Source organism: Hippoglossus hippoglossus, chromosome 9 (genome assembly GCF_009819705.1).
Source record: "Hippoglossus hippoglossus isolate fHipHip1 chromosome 9, fHipHip1.pri, whole genome shotgun sequence".
Taxonomy (NCBI): Eukaryota; Metazoa; Chordata; class Actinopteri; order Pleuronectiformes; family Pleuronectidae; genus Hippoglossus; species Hippoglossus hippoglossus.
Genome location: NC_047159.1, coordinates 27,973,504 through 27,997,162, shown reverse-complemented (window position 1 = coordinate 27,997,162; position 23,659 = coordinate 27,973,504). Strand labels below are relative to the sequence as shown.

The 23,659-nt window shown below is 40.1% G+C and overlaps 2 protein-coding genes across 4 annotated transcripts in view; both read left to right on the top strand.

Annotated features, from left to right (window-relative positions):
* The first annotated feature begins 1,220 nt into the window (after nucleotides 1-1,220).
* On the top strand, nucleotides 1,221-7,331 carry ppp6c (protein phosphatase 6, catalytic subunit). The gene is made up of 7 exons (XM_034595843.1): nucleotides 1,221-1,363; nucleotides 2,847-2,942; nucleotides 3,076-3,141; nucleotides 3,237-3,378; nucleotides 3,490-3,569; nucleotides 5,394-5,603; nucleotides 6,380-7,331. The coding sequence occupies exons 1-7, from the start codon at nucleotides 1,289-1,291 to the stop codon at nucleotides 6,626-6,628; spliced, it is 918 nt and encodes a 305-aa protein (XP_034451734.1). The 5' UTR covers nucleotides 1,221-1,288; the 3' UTR covers nucleotides 6,629-7,331.
* A 1,380-nt stretch (nucleotides 7,332-8,711) lies between these two features.
* golga1 (golgin A1) overlaps nucleotides 8,712-23,659 on the top strand; it is a 30,582-nt gene continuing 15,634 nt past the window's right edge. Inside the window, exons 1-7 of one of the 3 annotated variants that reach the window (XM_034595750.1) lie at nucleotides 8,712-8,896; nucleotides 10,946-11,246; nucleotides 16,772-16,862; nucleotides 18,609-18,683; nucleotides 20,007-20,104; nucleotides 20,184-20,216; nucleotides 23,336-23,464. In XM_034595750.1, the coding sequence (XP_034451641.1) occupies nucleotides 11,118-11,246; nucleotides 16,772-16,862; nucleotides 18,609-18,683; nucleotides 20,007-20,104; nucleotides 20,184-20,216; nucleotides 23,336-23,464 (555 nt within the window). In that variant the 5' untranslated portion in view covers nucleotides 8,712-8,896; nucleotides 10,946-11,117. The remainder of the gene's footprint in view (nucleotides 8,897-10,945; nucleotides 11,247-16,771; nucleotides 16,863-18,608; nucleotides 18,684-20,006; nucleotides 20,105-20,183; nucleotides 20,217-23,335; nucleotides 23,465-23,659) is intronic. The other 2 variants (XM_034595751.1, XM_034595752.1) reach the window with 2 other exon arrangements.

The following is a 23,659-nucleotide window of genomic DNA, read 5'->3' as shown; positions in this document are numbered from 1 at the left end:
CGGAGACAATCTACTGTAAATCATCAGACGCTGTCACTCCTCCGAAAATGATCAAAACACGACTGGCTCCATTCACAAACACAATAACTAAATGAGTTGTAAAGATGGTGTGCATGTATGCAGTGTGCAGTGTGGCACTAACAGCACAGGTATTCTCCTACGTGCTAACGCTGCTGCTTGATGGATGTTTTTATACCTGTTCTTATGTTTATTCAACAGCGTCATTCTCATCGGTATCAAACTATCACTAATTCAATATTTTATATAGATATAATCTATATGATCTCTCTCTCTATATATATATATATATATTATTTTTGGATACCTGGAAGTCTGAAGTATTGTATCATCTGATCTTGACCCAACAGAGCATACTGTACCCGACCCTGTTATGATTACTGTTATTTTTTAGATAACTATAAAGATAATTTGTTTTGTTAGTTTCACCTCAGCTTTACGGACTGAACGGTGCCTTGATATTGTTATGCCACTGCATTAGGACGCTAAACGTGTGTATCGAGGGTTTTTACGCACGTCACGTTGCGTATCTATCAGCGATGGTAACGCTTTTATTTTCAAACCTTTAACTTGTCATTACCGGAAGTGTCTCTATGCTTTTATTTCTGACTTGACACCACTTTGGAAATCTGGTGTCGTCTGTCGCGAGTACTTGTTGCCCTCTAGTGGTTACATTGTGTTGCAACATGTGTCTGCGTTTTTTTTCTGAACGATTTTCATCCGTTTTCACCATCACCCAGTTCGATTTACACGGGATTAAACGGTGAAGTTATTCAATATGCAGATGTGTTTTCCGTTTGCCCCATAAGTGACATCATTTTAAATTCCGTGATTGGCTATTTTATTTTTTTTATAGATCTGATTATTTTCCATTTGGCCAACCCACATCATGTTTTATTCACTGTTCATTCTATTGATCTTTTGATACATTGACACTGTGCTGTTGGGTTGTTCTTATTTCTGCCTGAGTGATGTGAAAGGCGCCTATAAATAAAATGTATTATTATAATAGTTTTGCCGAAATGCCCATCGGGAGCCGTAGTTAATCAATCAGCAACATGTGTACCTAAGATCCAGTTTTGAAGAACCAGGTTGTTTAGAAGTGATTAGAAGTGTGGGTGGCTGGAGCAGAGGACTGGAGCTGAAATAAACAGCAGCTCCAACACTGTGTTCATTGGCCGACAGGTGGCAGTGTGAGAGTACAACACGTCCATGATCGCTCTCCTCTTGAGTGTTTCAGGAAGTTGCGCACGACGACCAGCGAGTTACAATGGCGCCTCTAGATCTGGATAAATATGCCGAGATCGCAAAACAGTGTAAATACCTCCCAGAAAATGACCTCAAGGTAAATGTGACTTTATGGAACAATTTTTGACGACGACGTGTGATGACGTTGTGACCGTGGCGTTAGCTCGCGGCAGTGTGATGTTACAGCAGCGGAATTAGCCAGCGTTAGCTTCTGGTAACAGTTGCTGCTGCTAGCTAGCCTGATGATTTCATCTGTGCGTCAGGAAGTGCAAACCGTTAGTTTAGTATTTCTGCTGCAGCAGTCCAAGACGACTCCGGTCGCCCCGTCTCTTATTACAGAGGCAGGAATCAGGACGATTCATGTTAAATCGACCCTATTCCTGCTGCTGACCTGATGACGCGGACTGTCCTGATGTTAGGTTGACAGCGGATTGTTTATTAGCAGCGCTCCAGGTGAGGGACATACCTGAGGGACATACCTGAGGGACCACAGGACCACAACCCATATTACTCTATAGCTATACTCTTTCCCTGTCGTCCATTAACAAAGTCCTATTCAGTTCCCGATCAGACACGTTCCCCTCTGAGGAACAGCTCAGAGGGTTGTGGGGATAATGTTCAGCCCATACACGCCGCTATGGGCACTCTGAATAGATCAGTGTGACCCCTTTTGTTAGTAAATACCAAATAACTCATTCGGCCAACTTATTCATATGATTATTTTGTCTGTAAGAGACATCATTAAATAATTGACAGTATTATCAGAATAAATGTGGTATATGTATTAATATAATAAATAAATGTATTATACATATGGGATTACTAAAACTAAGACCTTTAAATGTGAACGGGACATTCACCATCTTGTCCTATGTTCTAAAATATAACAGATACCAGTGTACTCTAGTAGAGTCAGCTCCAAGGTTTCAGGCAAGCAGTGAGAGCCAGGATGAACCACTAGCCAGTCAGATATTTCATCCAGATATAACAATGATCTTGGTTATCTTCATCAGAATTTGCCCTCGGTCTTCTAAAGTTGCACGGTGATATAGGAAAGTGATTATTAATTTCCCAACCTTTTCCACATACTATTTGCTGTGAGTATTTATGCTTCAGACACTTAGAACCTCTTTTGTTCTGATGATCCCAAGTCCTTCCCCCCCGACACTCTGAGAGGCATAGTGATTTCCTAGGCCTGACTTTAATTTGTGTCATCTACCCAGCATGTGTTTGTGATTTGATGCAGGTCCTCACTCCGGAGTGAGTGGGATGTTGGTCAGTGCAAATCACATCACAGATTCTGACCTAAACCGCAGCTGTATTAACTCATTGTGGAAACCCAGAAAAGACGACTGCCATCTGTCTTACAGAAACGTATTAGTCTTTGTGTGAGTTTAGAGATTTAGGGTCTTGTCACCATATGATGTTTTAGTGTGTTTTTCCCTGATCAGAAGAGCATTTGAGGGAAAACACTGAATATTTAAAACAGTTGTGGAAAAATCACATTTAAAAGCATTAAATGATGTTACTTAATGATCATCGCTTATGTCTCTAAGTGTATTTTATTTTTTTCTGTACAGCGGTTATGTGACTACGTGTGTGATCTCCTGCTGGAGGAGTCCAACGTTCAGCCTGTCTCTACTCCTGTAACAGTATGTGGGGACATACATGGACAGGTAAAAACCATGTCACAGAGCAGGAAGCACAAGAGCACTACAAGTATCATCTTCTTATCCTTAGCATTGCGAAGCAACATGTATTGATCAGACACAACATATAAAATCTGAATCTAATCTCTTTGCCTCTTAGTTTTATGATCTCTGCGAACTCTTCCGAACTGGCGGCCAAGTTCCAGACACAAATTACATATTCATGGTTTGTATATTTAAATATGTTTCATTCTGAGAAACATTAGATTTACTTAACTGCTGTTTCCTGCAGTATTGGTAACACATGTCTATTATTGGTAGGGAGACTTTGTTGACCGAGGATACTACAGTCTGGAGACATTCACCTACCTGCTGGTGTTGAAAGCCAAATGGCCCGACCGCATCACTCTTCTACGTGGAAACCACGAGAGCAGACAGATCACCCAAGTTTATGGATTTTATGGTGACGTGACTTACGGATGATTATATTCAGTGTTTGGCCGGCTGCAGTTTTCATTATCACTAATGCACACTTTCACTAGAAATAATTAACCAGGGATTTTTTGTCTTACAGATGAGTGCCAGACCAAGTATGGGAATGCAAATGCATGGCGTTACTGCACCAAAGTGTTCGATATGTTAACAGTTGCCGCTGTAAGTATTGAAGTTGTACTGCACTTATAGTTATTTGTTGTTCCTTGTATTGACGTAATAAGATTGATGATCTGACCTGATAATGCTGATGTTCTCCCCAACCGGTCGAGGCAGATGGCCGCCCACACTGAGACTCCCAATTAATAAGGGAGTTTTTTCTCTCCACAGTCGCCAAAGTGCTCGCTCATTGTGGGAACTGTTGGGTTTCTCTATCAACTTAAGGTCTTGACCTTATTTCCCAGATCCATTTGTTTTGATGCAGATTGTATCTTGTCAGTTTTGGGTGGAACAACATGTCATGAAATGTTGGGTAGAGCACATTAGGGGTGGGCGGTTCGATCCCAAAAGTTTGATACTACCAATACTCAGTACTCCTTGTGAGGATCGAATCTGGCACCAATAGAATCGATATAAAGGGATTCGTTTCAGTTTCTCTTTTCTGTATCCGCACTAAGAGGAAAAGAGCCGTCTAAATACATAATTTTGTCATGCATGAGTGTAAACCGGCTCTTTCTGTGTGTGCTGCTGTGGCGTCGCGCACACAACACAGACTTTGTGGATGCGCAGCTCGCCACGGTGCACACCCTGACCAGCCACTTAACCTGAAATGCAGTGATGGCTGTACAAAAGAGGAGCGCCGTTTGGAACTATTTCACTGCTGTAAATGAAAATGTCGCAAAGTTGGATGTGAGTAGGAAGGCTGTTTGCTATTGTGGCTACACCAGAAACTTTTTTAAACACACAAAAAAACCACAAGAAAGAGAACTCAAAACCAAAGCAGAAAAGGAGGGAGGAGGAGGGGGCCAGATGCCTCTGCAGCTCCCAGACCACAGACACACGACATAGTTTACTGGCAGAGAGGCAGAGAATATCCACACATATTTATTCTAATAATACTGTCAATAGCCACATTAATGTAGTTTGAAGACTAAATACTCTTACTTCAAATAAAATAAAAGACAATGAACTAAAAACAGGGGTTACGGCAAGAAAAGACTTCTGAGCATGATAAATTGTGCATATGTCCAATGTTTTTCGCGGTTGAGACTCGCTATCGTGTCTGTTTGGTCTTGATTTATCTCTTAAGCGGTGGTACGTATGTTGTGCATGATACGCACTGATAGATACACAAAAAGGAAAAGTCTTTTCTGTTACGGTCAGTTAGCTTGAAATCTGTCTCGATGTGGTCAATTAGTTACTTCCCACCTCTGAAAATAATATACCTCAAACCATAATTATGAAAATGGCTGAATGTCATCTTTTTTTATGTTTTTCATGACTGTACTTCAATTTACAATCATAAATCTTTCTTTCTTTATTTGCCTTTTAAAAACGGTCCTTTGTTTTAATAATAAAAAGTATCGGTATCTGCAATATTGGCCCTAAATTACTTGGTATCAGATCGGAACCAATCTTTCTGGTATCACCCACCCATCGAGCACATTTTACTGCATTTATCTTAGCTAACACAGATCTACAAAATTATCCATATTTCTTACCTGATGCTGTATCTCTTACCTGTTAGAAGCCACGGTACTAAACATTGTCACTGTGTTGTCATTTAACCAAACATCTCCTGCTAGAAAAATCCAATTATGTTTTCCATGGCCTGGCATGTTGTCCAAGAGGTCACTATGTTTTCTATTTTACAAACAGTAGCACAACCATCTGAACATGCTTTAACTTAATATATTTGTTCATTTACTTGAGAGGATGGTGTTAGTCTAGAAACCAGCAGGTCACAGTAGCTCCTCTAGCTTTCATCAAATGTATGATATATTTTGTGATGTCCAAGCCCTATTAACGTGTGTTATTTTCTGTCAGCTAATGGACGAGCAGATCCTGTGTGTCCACGGAGGCCTCTCCCCAGATATTAAGACCCTAGATCAAATTCGAACCATTGAGCGGAACCAGGAGATCCCCCACAAAGGAGCCTTCTGTGATCTGGTGTGGTCTGACCCTGAAGATGTTGACACCTGGGCTATCAGTCCAAGAGGAGCTGGCTGGCTCTTTGGTGCAAAGGTCACAAATGAGGTAGGGTGCTTTTACTATTATTGACTTCAGCTCAACACAATGTTTCAGCAATTTGCATTGAATATGTTGAATTCCTACACATTCACCATCCTTATTCACAATAGTAGTAATAAGAGAGAAGTATTTTTTAATGTGAAAACATTGATGCAATATGAGTGTAAAGGCAGTTTTACATTGACCATAGATTTCAGAGCAGTTACCTTGCAGGTGTTGTAAAACAATAAGAAACTGCTCTAAGTGGAGCACATCCAAGACAAAGTTTTACTCCAACAAATGTGTGTTATATTTTATTTTTCAGAGGTAGATTTTTTTTTTCCTCCTGTCTGCAACAACATTGGTTCAGCCAGACTTGGTAAACTGTGTTTGTCATGCCAATGTTTACATGGCAATGCAAAAACAATGGTGGATCACCTTGCCTTGAATAGTTTAGACAAAAATATACTGATAGTAATAGTAAAGAAAAATACTTTGATTGCAATATAAGGATAGTTCCAGGATTCCATACAGATCAAAATGTCTTTGGGTGAACATGGCTGTGCATCAAGTGGTGTTAACATTTCTATAACAATACAAATAAGGATGAGTGTTTTAATCTTGTATGTTGTTTAAATACATAAATAAAATCTGAGATGAACACATGTAATTTGCCCCATTCTTTCAACTCTTTTGATATGATGTGAATACAGCATTTGTTTACTGATGTCATCTGATGTCTGGATATAGTTTTTTTTTCACTTTCTTCTCCTCTTTCTCTCTATCTTTCCAAAAAACTGCAGTTTGTCCACATCAATAACCTTAAGCTGATCTGCCGAGCGCACCAACTTGTCCACGAAGGCTACAAGTTCATGTTTGATGAGAAGCTGGTCACAGTGTGGTCAGCTCCCAACTACTGCTATCGCTGTGGCAACATCGCCTCCATTATGGTCTTCAAAGATGCTAACACGAGAGAGCCGAAGCTCTTCAGAGCAGTGCCCGACTCTGAAAGAGTCATCCCACCCCGAACAACAACACCGTATTTCCTGTAAGCACATTCAAACTAAAACAACGCAGCCATTTGTTCAGTGCACAGATACTAAACGGGATAGTGACATCAGTTCTTATGAACCCATGTGAATTCAGTGCATTTAGAGCATTTACAGTACATTTCTTGGTGCCAACTGTCAATTGTTTTCCCCAGTCTGTACATATAGAGCCATTATTCTAAAGCGTAAGTCAAACTGAGACTTTACAGTGAGGCAAATTAGCTCAGTAGCATCGTTGTGCTGTTGATATGTTTGAGAGGAAGGATTAACGTTACACAAAAGTCAAATAACACTTGTAAAATGTTAATATTTAAGAATCTCAATTATGCTTTGCAATAAAAAGTCACTCTGCTGAGCAAATGGCTGGTGCAGTGTTGTGCACAATGTTTCATTTAAATTTGTTCATGTATTAGAGCTGCGTGTAGGCACTGCATAAAAGCAAAAACTGTATTGATTCTCACTAGTGTCAGTGAAGTTATACAGTTTGTGTTATCAAGTGATCTTACAACTAAACATGTAAACCTGAGAGTTGATGTATAAAATATTGATTATACCCGTTAGTTAGAAGTTTCAGGATTGTTAACTCTGTGGTACCTTAAAGAAAATTGTCTGTAATCTCCAGATTTTGAATCAGCTCTTTAAAAATTTTTTTTTCTGTGTGTCAAACTGTTTTTAAATAAAGAAATCAAAGAATTGTAAAAAGTCAGACAGCCGTACCTGGGTGAGTGGGGGAAAGGGCACCACGCTTCATCACAAACTAAATCATAATACTACTGTAAGTCACATACAACATTATTTTCAAACAGGAGTTTATTGTATTCATTGGATAAATGCAATGGAAAGAAGTATTTTTCATGTTTCAAACGGGTCATGTGACTTGTTTGTTCTCTGAGAGTTTTATCTAAATTCTGCCAAATAGGGTTTGACTTTTAAGATAGTTTTTGGCTGTATTTATAAGAAAGAAAGGATTATCTGAAGTCTTCTAGCTTCTACCTCTGGATGACGCTGAAATTTGCTTGAGATCATCACCATGGTTAAAATTCACAACATCACATAACATTCTTCCTCAAAGTGGTTTGGAATTTATGTGAATCTGAGTTATGTCACATGATCAAGATTTCCCGATTCTGCAGTAGAAAAACATCATCACATCACTAACCCATCTTCACACTTAAACATGGGGATAGTTTTATGGTCAGAAGCCTCACCTTTATTGCTCAACACAAACCGCTGATCCATATGAGCAAGAAATCCAAGGGCCAGTTTAGTTACATCGCCCCATATAACTGCCTTTCCATTTTCTTAGTGGTATATTCCAGTTAACTTGTTTTCAGTGTATGGTTTAAGAGTCAGGCACATTGGAGAATCTGGCCATAAAGTAGTTGTGAAGTGATCGCATGGTTACCACTCAAATGTTTGTCCCACCCTTCATCCTGAAAGTTTTCTGCACCAACACAGGTTTTTCTTTGTTCTCCTGAGGAGATGGCTCAGGACTCAATGACATTTTGGGCTTGGTCACACATTCAGGCACGTTTGCTGCTGTGCCATAAAATGTGGTTTGAACATACAGTACAAAGCTCCCATTGGTGTCTCTAGGAAGGCTCAATGTATTTGAAATCTGTAACCCATTTCCTTTTTGATGCAATGAAATGATCTCCTCTCTAAGCTGTTGTGACAGCTCCTTAGTCTTCACAGTGGTTGAAACACACCACACACATCCCTGGGTTTATATCAACACATCACTACTGAAGCACATTAAGGGTAGATACTGAGTTTTCAACATCATACTGACAAGATGCCTATTTTAGAATTAGCATTATTATATGATAGTTGAATATTCTGTCATATTATGACATGACAGTGTTAACTAAATATCCACATACACATACTTTTACCTCCGAAATCCTATGCACAATATGTTGGGATCTGGTTTCAGGTTAGAGTAAAATCAAGCTCTGCAGAAAAAGTTACAAAAATGGAAAGGGGTTGAACATTTCCGTTTGCAACTGAGGGGGTGTGTTGCTGCAGTTCCTTCTCCGACCTGTGCGCGGCGCATGCACCGCCGTGACGTCAGCAGTCACGTGTTTCGGGGTGATGACGTGTAGCTCAGCAGCAGCAGCAGCAGCTAGCTTGTCAAACCGGACAGCGCCACCGGATCCTACCTAGCGTCACCACCGCGGCTCTCTGAGGGGGGAGAAGAAAACAAAATGAAGCCCACTGTCACTGAGCAGCTGGAGACCTCTCAGGCGGATATTGTTCGGAGTTAATATGGTAAGAGAAAGGCGACTTCAGAGAACGAGCAAGCTAACGACTGCTAATAACAGCCGGTGGTGGTAGCGTTAACTCTCATTGTTGTGGCTACAAGAGTTAGCCGGCTAGCTGTCTGTCAAAACACAGTGTAATTGTATATTTACTAATGGCGCAACCATTCTGGAGTCTTTACTTTGCAGCAGTTTGTGACCTCACTTAACACATTAGGAAAAAGATCGAGTTAAGAGTTGGGATCTACTGTAGCTCAGCCATAGGAACAAATCCAGTGACAAACTCTGAAGAATCCTTTTGAAAACCTGGCTTTGCTCTCTCCACTGCAGTCATGTGTGATGAGCTGCATCGTCCTAGCTCTGTGGGAGCACATGACTGGCTGTCACTCAGGTGCAGTTTGCATGACAAGAGGAGCATCTGCCTCGAGTAACAACATCATCAGCAATAGTTTGATAATTGCGGAACTGTTTTGAACCCTTAGATACGGTGATCCAGGATCGCGTTTGCAATCGGTAAGATCAAATGATAGTTAGATTGTTTGCTAGAAGTGAAACGTAGTCGTAGTCGTAGTTGACAGACTAAATAACCACAACAAAATTTCAGAATCTGCTGTATTGGCCAAGTGTTGATATCAGAGTACTTAAATATACACTAAATAGACAGGCTAATGGATAAATATGGGTGGGTGAGATGGATGGTTACAGTATGCACATTGTATGCTCTTGCTCTATCTATCTATCTATCTATCTATCTATCTATCTATCTATCTATCTGTTTACAGCTTACAGGATTTGTATTGACACATTTGCTAACATTTGTATGTCATGGATATGTCAGAATTGCCTGCCTGTTATCTTGTATGATAATAATAATAATATATGTGCAATGCATTGCATTACTGCACACATAACTAGAAAAAAATCCTCCTGCTGAGAAATTTGAATGTGTGCCTAGTGCTTGCTGCCGGCTCGAGAGAGACATTTATAAAAGCTGCATGTTTATAACATGATCCAGGTTGGTGAGAGAGAGAGACTGTGCCAATTAGAGAGAGAGAGAGAGAGAGAGAGAGAGATCCAAACCCTTGTGAGCCAATCCAAACAGCCAGCAAAACAACAAACAAAAATAGTAACGAACACAAAGGCTAAAGATAAATCCGACTTGCTACTGGCTTGTATGGCTGTCTACAGACTGCCATGTGGCCCGCTCAGTAGTCATCCTCAATACCTCTACACCTTCTAAAAACGTGCTGCTGCTTGAATCGCAACATCTAAGACATCAAAGGAATCTTTCCTGGCTAAACACACTGGAAAAGAGAAAGCTACACTCTAGCAAAGCCCTCAAACAACGTGCGATTATTCAAAAACTACAAGTCCTATCTGTGAAATAAAAACACTATGAGGATCCCAAGACTTTGCCGAAACTACAGATATATATTTTTATTGATTAGAGTCAAAACATTTGACCGTGGGAGCGAGTTAGAAAAGTGTGGCTCCTTCCAGAAATTTCCTCTCAAAATTAACATTAGACCCAATGGGGAAGAGACAGCTCTATGCTCTGGCGCAGTCCTCGAATAACCGCTTCTTACTCAAAAACTATAAGTCCTATCTGTGAAATAAAGACACCATAAGAATCCCAAGACTTTTCCGAACACACGGATATCTTTTAGAGAGACAGAGAGACAGATCCAAACCCTTGGGAGCCAATCCAAGCTTGAATCGCAACATCTGAGACATCAAAGGAATCTTTCCTGGCCAAACACACTGTAAAAGAGAACGCTACACTCTACTCTAGCAAAGCCCTCGAACAACGAGTGCATGTACGACGAAAACTGCGTGAGGAGTAGCGGGACGGAATTTCATACGGAAGAAGAATAAAAAGTAGTCAAATAATAAGTATGCAGAATAGTAATATATGGCCAATGCATTGCATACATAGGCACACATAATAATGGGTCCAAAAAAGAGCAGGTATTGTTGGGCTCATCACATCAATGTGACTGTTGCAGCTAAGTAACCACTGTTTGGGGGATTTTAATAAGTGTCTCTTTTCTTTCTCTAGAAGTAAGAGGATGGAAGAACCAGCACAATCTTTCTTTGAGTGGTACTGCACCAGGACGTGGCTTTGTTTCCACCCTCTGAACACGGAGCCTTAAACTCCATGCGTCACGTGAAGTCATTTACTCTACAGACACTCCAAATTGTACCACAAAAGAGATACTGACAGGCTAGACATGTTTGCTAAGTTGAAGAAGAAGATTGCGGAGGAGGCGGCCACAGCGCCTCGGAGTGGTGTCCGTATACCACGCACCATCAGCAAGGAATCCATCACCTCAGTGGGAGCAGACTCGGGCGATGACTTTGTAAGTACTCTGTGAAATCCTTGCTAGTCACAAGCTTAATGCTTTGAAATGTTTGCATGTGCTTCCTTTGATTGTTTGCTTTATTGCTGGTGTACAACAAACTAGGGGTGGGCGATATAGGCACAAAATTATATTGCGATATTTCAAGGAAACAATATTTATGACGATAATGAAAAAAAATAATGAACAACATTTTATCTGTGATTGCAACTTGCAGGCAGCAGCATTTATTAGTGTGAACAAAATTAAGGGCATTTTCCATCCCTCTTTTCCTTCTTGCATCGTTAGCACCAGGTGTCTTGTTGACCTGTTAGCAGACAAGACCTGTTTGACGGCCTTTTCTAGTTCTAACAGCCGCTGGATCTTTTTTTGTCTTTCGGTGACCAGTTTGTGCTGAGGTATGCCTATTTCCACTTCAATCAATCAATCAATCAAATTTTATTTGTATAGCCCATATTCACAAATCACAATTTGTCTCATAGGGCTTTAACATGGTGTGACATCCTCTGCCCTTAACCCTCAACAAGAGTAAGGAAAAACTACTAAAAAACCTTTTAACAGGGTAAAAAGAAGGTAGAAACCTCAGAGAGAGCCACATGTGAGGATCCCTCTCCCAGGACGGACAGAAGTGCAATAGATGTCAAGTGTAAAGGAGAACATCATCAAGATAAGGGTTTTAGCAGCATTAATAAGGGTAAACATTTTGAAGTATAACTGAAGGTCAGTGAATTGGTGGATTAATGTCATTAATGGTCAAGTATCTGAGGAGAAATACTATGTATCGAGCAGTCCTGCTGCAATCATAGTCTATGGTCAGCAGCCAGCAAGATCATGATCCACCATCAAGATCGGATGCCACTATAGTCCACAGTCATTGTCCACTGCCGCCATAAGGATCCATCATCAGCTGCCACCTCGGTCGTGGTCCACCACCATTATCAGATGCCAACACGATAAAGGATCCGCCTTTATTATCACGATCAGCCAGCACGATACAGAATCCGCCATACTGGATCCACCATTACGATCTCTGATACGCGATCCACAGATCCTAATCCATGATGTGGCCACAGCTGCGGCCCTTGAGCATCCCGGAGTGCCCGTTGCTTCCAGCGTTGAGCAAAGGCAGCCACAATCTTTTTTCCAACTCGCACTGTTTGCTCAAGCCTGGGATCCTTCACACTCCTCTCTGAAGATAAAGAAAGATAGTTAGTCTCTCTCTCTGTCTCTCTCTCTGTCCCCCCCCCCCCTTCACACACACACACACACACACACACACACACACACACACACACACACACACACACACTAGTGTGACCAGATGATCTTTTTAGATATTTTAGCAAATCACATTGTCATAAAGCTATAGGGGCACACATTTTTAAGATATTCTTATCACAGATTCCTCCCACAGTGGTGGCTGCACTTTCCATCATCAGGTCTGTGCAATAAACAAATGAAAGCAATCAATACAATCAATCACACATATTTTACAAAAATGAAAGGGACATTTTTATTAACTTAAGGCAGGAATTATTTCCCATGGAAATATGACCCATGACATTAATTGTTTTGGGACTGCATGCTATTATGAAAAGACGTGGGGGTTATAATAGAGAGGATTATGATTTTTGGATTTGTTCTTTCTTGATTTTTGGAGAAAAGTGACAGAAATTTCTCATAAAAATAAATTACAAGTTTAGATTTTTTAATGGTAAATGAAAGTTACCAATAGCAATGTACAGACGATGGGCAAAGAATTGACAGTCTGGTCCAGTTATTGAGAGTGATAGCTTTGACAACACTGGCTCCGATGTTTGTTGTCACACACTGTTTGTCACTCGCAATATTTTGGCCCGTGTGATCCACGGGAAAGAAACTAGCCACGAGGCAGGAGTTGTGAAGCTTCCAGTCGTTGTCGATGTAGTTCACTGTCAGGCTGATGTATGGTTTCGTGGTTCGGCTCGACCACAGGTCCGTGGTTGAGGCAAAAAACTGCACCGACAATACTAACCCCTAGCCAGAGCAACTAGCGAGAGCAACTAGCGAGAGATACTAGTGATGCTCCAGCGATGCTCGGCTGAGTCGTTTGTTTACTTTTGGGCCGCACATCAACAGCTGCTCGTGTCTCCTGCTCGCGTGCCTTCATAGTCTGGTTGTACTCAACGGTGTGTTTTCGCTTGAAGTGTGGGGATTCTTATTGTTTTATGACAGTAAATAGAATATCTTTGTATTTCGGACTGTTCGTTGAAAAGATTACACAATTTAATCACCTTGGGCTTTATGAAACTCCTGGACATTTGGGCCTGTTTTTTGGCATTTTGTAGAGGAAACAATTAACCAATGAATCAAGAAAATAATCGATCAATTGCAAGGGAAAATAGTTAGTTGGTTGCAGCTCTACAAATCAATAACTCTTAATTGCCACTAGATGTGTTTTTGGCCTAACATGTACTTAAATTAAACTGCACTGTATTGAGCATTAAGTATTTGATACCACCCCATAACATATTCTTAGATTACTGTAAATGTAGTTTGTATGTGCTGTGAGGCAGCTCTGTGATATTTAGGCCAGTTGTCTAAATGGTAGAGATTCTCCGGCAGCTCCTGATGATGCTGATGGCCTTGGTCCAGCTGCATTAGTAATCCCATGTGTGGCTCGATAAGAGCCTTTTACTGCCTACCTCCTGTGTAATTGAACCCCAGGGACCAGCTCATTGTGCAGCATCACTGCCAAATTTACAGGTGCTCAGGATCAAATCTCCTCTCACACAAAAATAAATAGCAGCATAATGAGATGAATAACTTTAACTCATGTTTGAATTCTTGAATGAGAATTCAAAAGAAATAAAGCAGCAGGAGTTAAATCCCAACCAACTTTATAAAATCTGAAAGCTCAATTTTTTCTTTCTGCATGTTGTTTTTCATTACACAAGGTGAAAATAAACACATGAATGTGACTAGTTTTTTTGAGAGCTTCATTAAATATCACAGTATTTTCCGAACAGTACCCTACTAGCAAAAGTACAAGATTTTATTTCATCTTTGTTCATACATTGATTCCATTACACTATTTTCAGTCCAGCCCTAATGATAGATAATTTGAAAAAAAGAGTAAACATATTAACCCTAGGGTTAGGGGGTTAGGGTTAATCAAGGGTGGATTTTCTTGTCATATCATTTGTCACAGGTCAGTTGTGAATGGTAAATTGTCTGTATATATATCTAGCGCTTTTCTAGTCTTGATGACCACTCAAAGCGCTTTACAGTCCAGTTTTGCCATTCACCCATTCACACACACATTCATACAGTGCTATGGGCAGCACTTTTCTCTATGAGGGGCCATTCGGCATGCAGATGGGGAAGACTGGGATCGTGCTACTGACCTTCTGGTTGGAGGACGACCGCACTACCCCTCAGCCACAGCCACCCCACAGTTGTCACTGTGGATTGGTTCTGGAAAATCAAAGACAAATCTGAGATCTGTCTTATTGAGTAGAACCTTGGCTGTCATCAGTCAGGATGTTCTAGGTAAAAGGGCATGGTTGTGACTGACACTACAATAGAATAGTGATGATATTTTCTCTTTTGTATTTAGTGCATGGAGGCTGAATACTGTGTTACTCAGTCTTAAGACCAACCAGTGTAACATGAAGCCCTGTTCAGTCATTTGCACTTGATTTATTTTGTATGGCTCGGGCATATTACTCAGGTCACCCCAAACAGTGTGTATGCCTACATCAGAAAGGAAGAGGAGGTAGAAGAAGGATAAGAGAAGAAAGAGATGGAGTCGTTGATGGTGGGCAGTGGGTTAGAGAAATTTAGTTTGTTTGCAAAGTGTTTCTGTGAAGTTGGTTTAGATTAGGTGCTCATATTGGTTGGTTAAGGTTGGATAACTCTTTAGTCAAGTCTTCAGGAGTAATGCTCATTTAATTGTTTGTCGAGGAAATTCATATATGTGTTCAATGAAGTTAGCTTCATTGAACAGTGCAATACTTCACAGGGGAAGCCAGACTCCTGAGGCTGTAGTGGCATCTCGGTTGCACTTGGATGAATTATTTAGTGAAGCTGCTGAGTAATAATACTGTCATCTGATACAGTGGCCTCAGAAAGTATTCAGAGCCCTTCGCTTTTTGCGCAGTTTATTGTGTTGTAGATTTAATTGTAAATTGTTAAATTACAAAATTGCTCATTATTCTACCCTCAAAAATCCATAATGTTATTTTTCTTTAAAATGTAATATCAAAAAGTGAAAGCTCTCATTTACCAAAATATTGAATGTTGCTGTGCAGTTTTATCTGAATTGAAATCTACAGCCCAAGAAAATGTGCAAAACGTAAAAGAGTCTTAAAAGGTAAAGGTAAAACATATAGGAATGGGACAGCATATTGCACCATATTACATTACCTTCACAATGCCAAAACATGTGGATTAATTTGGCAAGTTAAGTACTTTTTATGATACATTCTTTACGTTCTTCATGGCCAAGACACGTGAGGGACCAGCTGCCTGATATCACCATGTTCCAGGCTCTTGCTTACAGAGTGTTCAAGATTTACTTTACTCCACTTGACTAAATGGCATCATCGGCAAAAATAAAAAAATAATAGGGCATGCAAATTGCAAATTCTTGCTGTGAATCAGCACCGAGCTATGTGTTTATATGAAAACTTGTTTTGGATTATTGATTATTATTTACAATAATAATAATACATTTTATTTATATAGTGTGTTTAATGATGCTCAAATAACTAGGATATATATTAAAAGCAGTTCTGAAGAAGTGGATTTTGAGTAGTATTTTGAAGGTGGGCAGGTTGATAGAGTCTCCTGATAAGTTTTGGGAGAGAGTTCCAGAGGGAGGAGGCAGCTATGGAAATGCTCTGTTGCCCCAGGTCCGGTGCGTGGTCCTGTTTGGAGGTCAGAGTAAGATGGCCTCAGAGGAGCGGAGGGAGTGTGGTGGTGGAGCATGTCAGTGAGGTAGGAGGATGAATTAGATCTAATGTGTTACAGGAAGCCTGTGAAGTTCCTGAAGGACAGGTGTATGGTTGGAAATGAGATATATTTTTTAGATAAAAAAAGGCAGTTCTCATGATTTGGTTGACATGATGTTCAAAGGAGAGGTTAGTGTCGCAAATGACTCCAAGGTTGTGAATGTGTAGGGTGGGAGACTGAGTGGAGTTGTCAATGTATGTCAATTGTAATGTCAAAATTGGGGTTGGTTGCTCCTTCCATCCTTGTTTGGTTTGTTTACCATTGTCACAACACTGTGAATTGTGGGTAATTCATTTTGGCAAAGTCTGCAGAAATGCTGACGAAGTGTGCATAATGGCCTCAAACAGTCTGCAAGAGAGTCTCGTGCATTTGATGATTTCCCAGAGGGAAAGCCCTAAAAGCCGTCACATAGGAACATGCTGCAAGTCTTAGAGTCCTTGAGGGTGGATATTTGGAATGGGCCATACCTTATATAACCAGTATCAATAGAATAACAAGTGATGCCTAATGCTGTGTGTGTGTGTCTTCAGGCATCTGATGGCAGCAGCTCCAGGGACGACCTGCCAGCCCAGCTCCTCAGAAGGAACTATCAAATCCGGAAGCTGGAGGCCAAGCTATCAGGTAGGATAGTGTAAGCAGCTGGAGGAATGAGCTTGTAGCTTTCAGGAGAAATCATTGTCCAGGATGAGGACAATTTGAATCCATGTGTAGCTTGTGTCTGTAATTCACAGGACTTTGGCTACACCCAAACTGCTATGTTCTTGTTTGAAAACGACATTTTCAAACTAACAACAATCTTGTGTGTTTTGTTTTTTTATCAGTTTTAATCCCTGTCCATACTAACACACATCATGTGACCACACACTTACAGTGAGCATGTATAAACAGGAATGAAAGTGTGTCCTGCTGGACAGGGGAATTGTCGCAGATTGCTATATATATAGCTCATCTCCAACGCATGTAAGCAGTTGTATCGTTGTAAACTGCAGAATTTAACTTCACAACAGCTTTTAGTGAAGACAACAGGGTCAATTGATTCTACACTGGTACCCGAGGATACTCCCTTTTAAAGCAATTCCAACAGCCTAGTTCTAATGTCCCATTAAAAAATGAACACTTTTATTGTGTCGAGGAGTGTCTGACAATCACAGATCTTAAATGTGAAAGTTCTTTATTCGTTGTTTTTACCAGTTTTAATGGTCAGGTTTTTCTGTTTTTGAGAGGAGAAAGCATCTGTGGTTATTTCGCCTCCTGATCATCATGCACATTCATATATAATTCAGTTTTTTAACATCTTTACTTAATTTCATAAATAAAGAATACAGCCTATAGTGTGCAATGGTAAACAACACACACACACACACACACACACACACACAAGAAAACCATGGTCTGTCTCTTTTCTTCTCTGCAAATGCCTAGAATGAGAAAAATTACCAGCTAAACATGAAGTCAAACATTACACAGTACATATACTTCAAATACTAATATTCGAAAATGCAGCACGGGTGTTAGCCATGGTTGTAATCATCTTCCTTGTTAACGGTTATTATTATTTATGTCTCATAATGATATGATCATGTACTGCTGTTTGTACTCTTGGTATATGTCTGAATGGGACAAAGTTATAGTATAATAGTTCCATAATTTCTTGTTTTTGTGTCTGTCTCTCCCATTCTTGTGAATGTGATATCTGGGGGGGTTTTCTTCTAACAATCTGATTAGGATGAACTGGTAAAAAATCCAAGCTCACTGTGAACTCAGAAAACATGTATTTGGCCGTAACTCTAATCATAAAGTTCACACAAATGACCAATAGAATAAAATTACAAAATTGAGACATTCTTTATCCAAAAGGTCAAAGGTCAGCCTTACGATGTTTAGCAAAAAAGCTTTGGCCGCCAGAGTCAGTGACAGAGGGGGAGATTTTGACCATATTTCCTGCCACTTGATTGGTTGGTTAAGGCTTTCAACTGTGAGGCAGGAATTCTAGTTGTCCCCTAGTTCCTCTTTCCAGTGGGAGGCTTATGTGACTTTGCACCGTAAAAATGGTTAAAGGTCGCACAATGTCATGCAACTTTTTAACCAATGTGGGTTTCTTAGAAAAGACAATCATTATTAGTTTTACCTTCCATTATTTCTCAATCATGTTTTCCCTTTTGTTTTCCCCCTCTCCTTTTGTTCACTCTCTGTCTTTACTGTCACTTCCTCTTCCTCCTTCTTGTTTGTGTTGTCATCTGTTGGTGTGTGTCTGTGTGTGTGTGTGTGTGTGTGTGTGCGTGCGTGTCTGTGTGTGTCTGGGTGTGTGGGGGTGTGTGTGTGTGTGCTGTTAATATCCCATCCTTTCACCTAACTTCCCAACACTAGACTACGCTGAGCAGCTACGAATTATGCAGAAGACCAAGGAGAAGCTTGAATTTGCATTAGAAAACCATCAGGATTGTACGTACCTCTTCTCTCCTCCTAGCTTCCTTTCTCTCATCTGTCTGTCGGCTGTAACGAGCATCACCTTGTGCATCATCGCTTCCTCCTGCAAAGACAGAGTTCTAGACTTCTAGATACTAATATCATGGGCTTCGGAGGTTTGCTTTGGGAGCGCTGGATGCTTTTTTCCTTTTTAATCTAAACATCCACCCTCAGACCTTTTATACTTTATTGAGCACATTGATTTCAGAGATATTTATGCACTGTCTGTCACTTTGTTGGTGTAGTCACATTCCTTCCACTTGCTGCACACTTTAGCTTACAGCTCCCTACATTTCCATTGATGTGTGATAACAACTCCTAAAGATGTGTACAACAACCACACCTGTTATTTAAATGTTAACATGTCTTGTAGCTGTCTTTGTTCTGCTCTGTTGAGCATGGTGCTTGTGGAGAAACTGGTATTTCAGCATCTTAATGATGTAGTTTTCCTGACATTTTTTAATGTTTTTGTGACATCCCTTGGATTGTCGATGTTGGGCTAAACTTTTGGTCTTGAGAGTGACCCCTAATGTTTTTGGGGACTCCTTGACCTTGTCTGTAGTCTAAAATCTAGATCTTTGCATGAGAAATATCGTATTCGAAACCTCATGTCCACTGTTCACATCAGTTTGTTTTATGCAGATGGCTCCTCTACCTTTCCAGCCAATGTCTACAGGATGCACAACCAGATTGTCTCTTCACAACTCTTTACACACTACATTATCTTAATACATTGGACCAGCATCTTTGAATGCTGGAAATTAATTTGAATCTATAAAATGGAACGACATTCATATTTGATGATGCATTTCATTTTTATGTTGCAACTATATAGTTGAAATCCGTTGAGCCAGAAGATTAATGCGGTGTTATACTGTTTTCCATCCTAACATTTTTGTTCATAGTAAAAAGCCATGGAGGAAAGAGGTTTATCGTCAAGTATTAATGCTGTAATATAGTAAAAATATGACTTCGGTGTTGGTTGTCATACTTAAGCATTGTGAGGTGTAATGAACATTGTACTTGTAGGTGGCCTTGTTAGTTTCACTACTCCAGGGTGGATTGTTTGTCTGAAATACATATTGTGATTCAAGCTTCAATAACCTGCATTCTAGTGTGCCATGCATTGCTTGTCTTTGCTTCAGAGATAATCGCACATAGTGGTAATCTGACTCACAACTACTAACGGTGCCACTGTCTGTGATTTTTGTTGTCTTTGTTTGCATATAAACCTTTCTCTATGATTCCCATATTCCTTTGTTTCCCTTTCTGGTTCTCTCTTACACTTTTATGACTCAGCATCCATAAAGAAACTTCAGGACCAGAATGAGTCTCACCAGACCAACAGAGACAAAATGGCAGAAGGGATGGCTTTAGCTCTGGAAAAGAAGGATCAGGTAAACCACTCTGTCCACCGGCCAGGGCAGTGCTGATCATTGGCTTGTGCATTTATCTCTTACTGTCCTTCACCTGCAGGAATGGATGGAGAAGATGGCCAGTGTGGAAAAGGTAAGTGTTTCTTTGGTGACTTTCAGTATTGTGCTATTTTTTGTGATATCTACTGAAGGCTGGTGCAGACCTAAAAAGATTGACCCTCTGAAATGGAGTGTGGTTGTTTGTCTGATTGTTTATGATGTGAAAACAAAGCAGGCTAAGCATGTGTGTGGTTTGAATGAGATATGTGATTTTTAAAACTAGTTTTTGATAAATCTTTATTGAAAACAACTGTAGATTGTGAACAGTGTCTTATTTATGCCATAAGTGATGTATAGCAACCATGTCTCAAAAACATACACAAAATGAGTGCAGGGAAAAACCCAGTTTTCACACAGTAACCCAGTCTGCCCTCTTTTCGCCAGTTTCTCTCTCTATAATCCCTTTTCCTTGGTCAGGATAAAGTAGCAAAGAAATGGGGAAAAGTACCCTGTAAAGTTTTTTTTTTTCTAAACTAAAGTTATGTTTCTCACCAAAACATAGTGTGCATCCATGAGCTCTAAAGAATGTGTTGAGCTAATTTCTTCCTCATCCTCAAAGATGATTTCTTAAAGTACATGAATTCCAGAATGGCTTAAACCATTGCAATGCTACATTTCTTGTTCATCAGTGGAATAGAGCGTAACAGTGACATACCACTATTAAGAATGGGTCTGTTTCTGTATATTAATTTCCCATTCATTTGATTGGGAGGAAAAAAATATTTGAAAACAGAAAAAAGGCTGAGGTACTGGACAGTGAATAATTATTAAGTGAAGAAACCTCACATCCCATAAATCCTTGCAAATTTTTCTTCCAGCGCTTCTTCTTTAATTTAACATTGTAGTGATTTCCACAGAGAAATTTTCTAGTTTTGAGACTATGTTCAAAATTTGCAGCACTGCTCCAGTCCTTGGTCTGGTAATTTATCGCACTCCTAAACCAAATGTTAATTTTGCCCCCGATCTCTCTGAACTTTTATCTTTCATTGTTTTAAACTATGATAAAGCTATCATTGTTGGTGATTTTAATATCCACATTGATGACCCAACCAATGAATTTGGAACGACATTTTTAAACATTACAGAGTCTTTTAATCTAGTTCAACATGTGACTGGTCCAACTCATAACCGTGGCCACACATTAGATCTCTTTACCCTCGGGCTGAGCATCAATTCCTTGACCTCAGAGGAAGTATTTGTCTCTGACCATCTCTGCGTTAAGTTTGAAGTTTCACTTCCTTATTTCATCGACACTGTGTTGCACATGCGCTCGTCCTCGGGCTCTCTCGACATCCTACCCACATAACTCCTAAAAGAAGTAATGAATACTATTGGCCCTAGCCTTCTTAAAATAATTAATTGCTCCCTTTCCTCTGGCCAAGTCCCCGATTATTTTAAGAAAGATACCATTCAACCTTTATTGAAAAAGCCAAATCTTGACGAATCACTCCCACAAAATTATAGGCCTATTTCAAAACCCCCTTACATATCCAAAATACTTGAAAAGGTGGTTCTGACTCAATTGGTAGACGTGTGTTAGAATAATAAAATTTTTGACAAATTCCAGTCAGGATTCCGTAAACGACACAGTACGGAGACCGCTCTCCTTAAAATGACTAATGATTTACTAATGTCTGCCGATGCTGGTGATTCCACGGTATTACTGCTCCTTGACCTCAGTGCCGCATTTGACACCATTGATCATAACATTCTGATCAATAGACTAACGCAATGCGTCGGCATATCTGGCACTGCCCTTAGTTGGTTCAAGTCATATCCTACCATATAGGATATCATACCGTTCCTAAGCCGATGACACCCAAATATACTTGTCCTTCAATCCAGACAACGTCAGCCACATGAGTGTCCTAACAGAGTGGCCGTACAGCTAAAAATGTGTGTCTCACATTCGATTCTCATCTGAACTTCAAAACACATGTTAACCAAATCATTAAATCCTTCTTCTTTCACCTACGAAACATTTCTAAAATCAAATCAGTTCTATCTCTCCCGGATTTAGAAAAACTAATACATGCCTTTGTTTTCTAAATGGTTTTGGTTTTGTATTTATATAGCGCTTTTCTAGTCTTGATGACCACTCAAAGCTCTTTACAGTACATTTTTTACATTCACCCATTCATACAGTGCATCTATAAGCAGCACTTTGTTGTTTCTCCCGCCTGGATTATTGCAACGCCCTGTTTACCAATCCGTAGTAACTCGTTTGCAGCTTGTTCAAAACAATGCTGCTCGTATTTTAACAAAAACAAACCGCAGGGCTCATATCATGCCAATTCTTGCGTCTTTTCACTGGTTACCAATTAAATTCAGGAATGATTTTAAGATTCTTTTAATATCTTTTAAAGCTCAACATGGGCTGGCCCCCACATACATTTTGCAGCTCTTGACTCGGTCGTAACCTGAGATCAGCCAGCCTGTGCCTGTTGGCTGTCCCTAGGTCAAGGCTGGCTACTCAAGGTGACCGGGCTTTGTCGGTCAGGCCTCCGAGGCTCTGGAACTCCCTGCCTGGTGAAATAAGACTCACCAACTCATTACAGATCTTTAAAAAAAATAACGTATTTTTACAGGAAAGCATTTCTAACATGCGACTTGTAATTATTTTCATTACAACAATCAGTCTTACAGAGTTAAAGTTTGATGTTCCTGATCTCTCTCTCCTTATCTCCTTCTCTCCCACCCCCCCCCATCTGTCTCTTTTCTACTCCCTCTATGCCCCCCACCTCCACTCTTGCCCATTTTCTCTGCTCACCCCAACCGGTCGAGGCAGATGGCCGCCCACACTGAGTCTGGTTCTGCCAGAGGTTTCTCCCAGTTAATGAGGGAGTTTTTTCTCTCCACAGTCGCCATAGTGCTTGCTCATTGTGGGAACTGTTGGGTTTTCTCTACAAACTTAAGGTCTCGACCTTACCTTGTTTAGTTAAGTACTATACAAATAGTTAATATTTAAAGTTATTATTATTTTACATTGCGAATAAAATATGTCTCTTAAAATTCAGTTCATATCATATGGCTCCAGAGTGCTATTAGAAGTCAAAACTCCATAGGAACCTTAAAATGTTGCTTCTTTTAACGTGCACGTCCTGAAAATGGACAATGCACATGTACATTGCAATAACTGTTGTGTTTGTTTAGGAGAAGATGGCCCTTTCAGCCCAACTAGAAGAAATGATGGAGCAAAGCTTAACACTCTTCCAGAAAAGGGATGATCTGGATGAACTGGAGGGCTTTCAGCAGCAGGAACTCGCTAAGGTTAAACACATGGTGTGTACATGTGGAGAGATTTAGTTTAGTTGATTCTGTATGCCACTTTCTTTCTTTTTTTTTAACTGAATTGAAAATTGGAGATGAGTTGGAAAGACGTGTAGGAAAGTCTTTTTGGCACTGTTAGCATTTGAAAGCACTGTTTGTTGTTGTGACCAGGGGTCTAAGCAGCACTTGTGTATGGTATGTTGTTCA

Bases quoted from the DNA above. Each gene is read 5' to 3' on its own strand.
- ppp6c (XM_034595843.1), top strand. From the start codon at position 1,289: ATGGCGCCTCTAGATCTGGATAAATATGCCGAGATCGCAAAACAGTGT. The intron at 3,379-3,489 runs GTGACGTGACTT...TTTGTCTTACAG, and splicing joins CCAAGTTTATGGATTTTATG to ATGAGTGCCAGACCAAGTAT. The intron at 3,570-5,393 runs GTAAGTATTGAA...ATTTTCTGTCAG, and splicing joins ATATGTTAACAGTTGCCGCT to CTAATGGACGAGCAGATCCT.